The sequence below is a fragment of the Ricinus communis genome, chromosome 10 (genome assembly GCF_019578655.1).
Source record: "Ricinus communis isolate WT05 ecotype wild-type chromosome 10, ASM1957865v1, whole genome shotgun sequence".
NCBI lineage: Eukaryota > Viridiplantae > Streptophyta > Magnoliopsida > Malpighiales > Euphorbiaceae > Ricinus > Ricinus communis.
The window spans coordinates 14,954,890-14,960,294 of NC_063265.1; the positions used below are offsets into that span (position 1 = coordinate 14,954,890).

At 30.4% G+C, this 5,405-nt stretch overlaps 1 protein-coding gene across 1 annotated transcript; it reads right to left on the reverse strand.

Annotated features, from left to right (window-relative positions):
• Window positions 1-2,879: 2,879 nt before the first annotated feature.
• LOC8284000 (transcription factor RAX2) lies at window positions 2,880-4,853 on the reverse strand. The gene is made up of 3 exons (XM_015719352.3): window positions 4,608-4,853; window positions 4,296-4,425; window positions 2,880-3,883 (listed from the first exon to the last, which is right to left on the reverse strand). Exons 1-3 carry the CDS (start codon window positions 4,741-4,743, stop codon window positions 3,193-3,195), a joined length of 957 nt encoding a protein of 318 aa, XP_015574838.1. The 5' UTR covers window positions 4,744-4,853; the 3' UTR covers window positions 2,880-3,192.
• Between the last annotated feature and the right edge of the window lie 552 nt (window positions 4,854-5,405).

Here is a 5,405-nt window from a genome sequence, read left to right on the forward strand (position 1 = left end):
CCTGTTCTTTCTTTATTTGATGCATCCTTTCCTTTCCTTTCCTTGAATATGAGAATTATTAAAATCATATGTGAAATTGTCTGTTCAATTTGATTTTTTTAATAAATTTGAAAACTTTCTAAAAGTTTATGCGTTTTGAAATTTTTTCGAATTCAACACGTTTAATTTTAAAAAATTTTAAATTTCATAATAATAATAATAAAAAAAGTCTTATATTATTACATATATATATATATATATATATATATATATTATCAGCAATTTTTTTTTCTTTTTCCATTAACCTTTCTTTCTTTTTAATGGAGAAATGGGATTTAGCTCTTCTTTCTATTCTTATTATAAAGTCCAATTTGATAGTGGCAAATGATCTCATTCCACTACATATTGGTGACATGAATTTCCAAAAGGAAAAAGACTCCAATTACCATTGACAATCGAGTTCTCCAAATCCATCAATTAAAAATCTTTTCTTATCAACTTAAGTTGCAGTGTAAACATAGATCCTTTCTCTAATCAATCAAATTCCTACATCGACTTTGAGCTATTAAATTGATTTAAGTCATAAAAATGCATTAACTTTTCCCCCAAAAATTTGTATTGCCATTAACCCTAGTATACTATTCTAAGTTCTTTATCGTTTGGTAGTTGGTCCACATATCTGGTTTCAACATATTTTGTGGGTTCATTGCATTTTACCAGCTAGTTGCCCATTCCCCAATCCATCTCTAGAAAATTGGTTTTAAGAATACAATTATAATATATAGTCTTTTTATGTGCATATAGTTACAAATAGGGCAGCTGCTAAATAGGGAGTATTTTTATTTTTATTTTATTTTGCATGCATACATAAAAGAAAATAGAATATTCTCTTTTTTATTATATAGAGAGAAAATGAAAATTTAAATTTGAGACCTCGATCCGAAAAAAAAAAAGAATAAAACTCATATAATTGATTGCATATTCAAGAGTATTGAAAGCCTTGCTCGGCCTTATTTTCCAATGTAGAAACTATAATTTTCTATGTTTTTGAACTTACAATAATGTTTTAGTATTTTTAAAAATAAAGAAACTCACATTATAACAAACTTTTATTTTACCTACGAAATTTGCTAATGAGAATTTTATATAATACATAATAATATCTTAATTTAATTTATTTTGCAATTTTATATAACATATTGCCTTCAATATTTTGTATCTTAAACACTCTGAATTCTTTTTCTTTAGGTTTTCTTTTTATAAAAGTGATACTTTAACCTTTCAACCAATTTTATATATTGGATGACTAGGTAACTAATAAAAAAAATTATTTTATTGAAGGGTATTCAAATATAAAGAAAAGACCTATTTTTAAAAACACATGAACAAAAATAAATAATAGAATAAATATCAATATTTTTTTTATAATTTTTCATATGAATATATATATATTAAATAGAGAGAAATCAGTTTTTCCATATCTTCCCTCCCCACATAACTATGCTAGAGGCTGATCCTGAGTGACTTCTCTCTCCTCTTGGTCTATGATTCTATGTATGTATGTATATATTAGAGGAAGAAAAACATTGCAAATTATTGAATCAAGTGTCCCAATAGTAGCTTAGAATTTAATTTGTTGGTTGGTTCAACAGGTGCCACACAACCCTTTTGATCTTTGCTCTCTACTAGAAAAGACCTTCCTGAAAAATCCTTCACACAAGCTTGAAGACAAAATGATGTATTTTGAATCTTATATAATGCCTATAGCTGGCAAACCCCATCTAATCTAATCCTTTTTTCTTTTCTTTTCTTTTTTTAACTTGAGAATCAAACAAAAGTTTTGAAGAGGTCAATGCATTATTCATCTTTCAATATTGGGTTTCTGCTTTTTCTTGGAACAACACTATAGAAATTCTCAATTTTATATCTAATAGAGAACACCAAAACCCACATCCACCAATAAATGATTACATCCAAAAGGGCATCATTATCTTGAGATCATATCATGCAATTTTGGAGTCCTTTCTGGACAGCTACTCTTTATGGATTCTCTATTTAATTGGCTGTACAGACGACCTCACTTTATTTGTTTTTTTTTTTTTTTCCTTTTTAAAAGAAAAATTTGTGTAAATTTTGGCTTCAAGTTGAAGTTCTTTATCATTAGTTCATACTATAATCATGATTTTATTTTTATTCTTTTTTCTACCCCTCCATATACTTCACAAGTCCTAATCAAAAGGTTATCAATAATTGTGACATGTGTCATATTATTAATAATCAAGCATTATAATGTAGATTTGAATAAAGATTTTCCACTCCATCATATGCAGCCTAAATTGAAAATTTTACTTTCTAAATCATGTTTTATTTTGTATTCTTGCCATAGTAAACATAATCTAATTGGTCTCCCAATCTCATGATTAAATAAAAATACTACACATGAAAGTAGTGATGAGGCCTAAGGTGATGTCAATTTTGGCTTGACGCCTGCCTGCCTGCCATTATACAATAATTAATGTTGGGTTTGTATATTAACATACAATAATTAATTAATGTTGGGTTCATAATATATATATATATATATATATATATATATATATATATATATATCAGTACTTGTTAAGAAGACTGAGATTAGGATGAACATGAAGTCAATTTTAATACTCCCAAAGATGGCATCCACCAATATCCAAGGATCTTATACCTTGTGCTTGACAAGATTTAATTGTCTTTTTTTCATATAAAAAAAATTGATTGCATGCATATTTAAAAGCAGAAATTCCAAGAAAAAATAGTAAAAAGAAATATGAATTTCTTCAAGCAATCTGTGAGCTGCTATTCTTAATATATATATATATATATATATGAACTCTTGGATTTCAAGCTTTGTTCTTGAATAATGATGATAAACTTCTCTAATTTCCATGGCATTTATTTCTGAATAGTGCTGTAAAAAACTGTACTAAGTACTAACACATACACATCATTTCTCAAAAAGAAATGCACAAAGGAAAACATTTACCATGTACTGTCAAAGAAGCCTTTTCCATTGGAAAAAAAAAATCCAAATCTCTACAAAAGAAATCTGAATTCTTCAAAGTTTTCAACCCCATGCCCTTCTTTCTTTACCCTTTCAAATCTTTGTGATTTTACTCAACTGTCAGCATCAATCAATAGTACATGACCCTTTCCTCTTCTTCTGTCTTGTTTTTTTCAAACCAAAAAGTTGTTGCAACTACTAGTGCTAATTAGATGCTTAATCTCTTCTAGACCATATTGATCTATTTGATTATCCACCCAAAGCCCATTTGGCTTCTCACTCCACCCATCACCACCGCCACCCATTGATTTCTGGCTCCCTTCAACTCCATGGTAGGAATAACTGGCACCACCATATTGATCATACCCTAATTCTTTGGCATGGCTGATTTGGTTGTTCCAACTACCATCAGAAGAGCTACAGCTAGCTTCACCTCCAAATACTAAGAGATTGCTACTATCTTTCACTTGACAATGTTGCAAAGGACCCATGAAGCTTTCCTTATTTTGTAGCATAGATGCAGTAGAAGTAGTGAATAAGCTGTTATTATTGCTCAAGAGACTTGAAAATGGAAAACCTTCAGTACTGAAAGACCCAGCTAGGGTATGATGACAAGTATTGCTGCTGCTGCACTTAAATGACGATGGTGACGGTGACGATGAAGATGATGATGATGATAGTGCAGCTGATGGTGATGATGGTAATGATGAAGCTTGAAGAAGAGAAGAGAAAATGTTTGGTAATTTTCTTTGAGAATTAGGATGAATCATCATGCCTATAAGTTTCTTCTTCAGCTTGGTGTTCCAGTAGTTCTTGATATCATTATCAGTCCTGCCTGGCAACTGAGCTGCTATAATTGACCACCTGCAATTTTTTCTTTTTTACTTCTATAAGAAAAAAAAACATAATATGTATAATAAAAGAGCTTCTCTTCCAACTGAAACTACTATTTATTCATGCAGTATTTCATGATCAATAAATCTTTAGATAGCTTAGGTTGGCATGCATGCATAAATGGCACCAGATATAATTAGCCAAATCCAGAATATTCTTGAGTCATTAAGGTTGCTTTGAGATGTCACTTTTTTGCCAAAAGAGAAAGCAATTATGTTAAAGTTCTTATGGATTTGTTTTTCTCTTTAAAGTAAATGGATATGGCTTCTACAGCTGATTGAAAAAAGATGGAAAAATCTCTGCATATCTACATAAAAAATGCAAAGGAAAGAAAGAACTAAAAGTTAAAGATCCATGAATAAAGAAAAATGAAAGCAAATACCTGCTTCCAATGTTGGCATAAAGGGTACAGATTATCCTATCTTCATCATCAGAGAAATCTCCATGCTTGATGTTGGGTCTGAGATAGTTCAGCCATCTTAATCGACAGCTTTTCCCACATCTTTTTAGACCTAAAAGAAAAAAGCAACCAAACAAACAAAACCCTCAAGAGGAAAACTCAATATATTGCAAAAACAAAACACAATTGAGGGAAAATTAAAGAAAAGTAAACCTGCATGCAGAAACTATAAGATCATTTCCATGAAGAGGAAGAAGGAAAAGAGATATTAAATGCTTAATCTTAATAAATTACCAGCTTTATGTGGTAGAGCAATCCAATTCCCTCCTGTACCATGTCTCTCTATATACTCCTTTAGCTTTGCATCTTCTTCAGGTGACCATGGACCTTTCTTTACATTAGCCTTGTCGCAGCAAGGAGCCCTACCCATCTCTCTCTCTCTCCCTTTTTCTCTTTGAGCTTCTTATTTCTTCTTCTTCTTCTAAGTTGTTTCAAAATAAGCAGGCTTGAAGGATGTGAGGAGACTTGGGTTTTGTACACTAGAGGACATTATAAATTTATTATTATATTGAAGGAAAGATAGAAAAACATTCAGAAGTCAAAGGACATACTTCTCTAATTTTCAATCATCAGTTTTTTCTTTTTTTTATAAGTTTTTTCATTGATAAAAAACAACAGAACTTTCTACCATAAATGAATCAGCAATAGGGTACTTCCACAGCTACCCCTCTACTTTGGTCTCACTATCTCTAACTTCAGTCGTTGAAAGAATCCAAAGCCTGCTCAAGTAATGAGCGATACAATATTGTAAGTGAAAATGATAGCCTATTTTGTAAACCCAGAATAAGAAGAAGAAAAAAATGATGACCTGTTGCTATCTTGTCCAAGGCCAAATCACAGGGTAAGGTCTACTCTTTTTTTCTCTTTTCTTTTTATTGTTTATCAAAGGTTGATCTTTCGGCACATGGTCGATGGTTTTTAGATCGGCCCTGGTCTTTTCTTTTTATTAATTAATTTAATAAATAAATATTAATATTTTTTGAAAGGTTTTATATTTCACTATTATAAAGATTTTGAGTTCTTCAACTATAA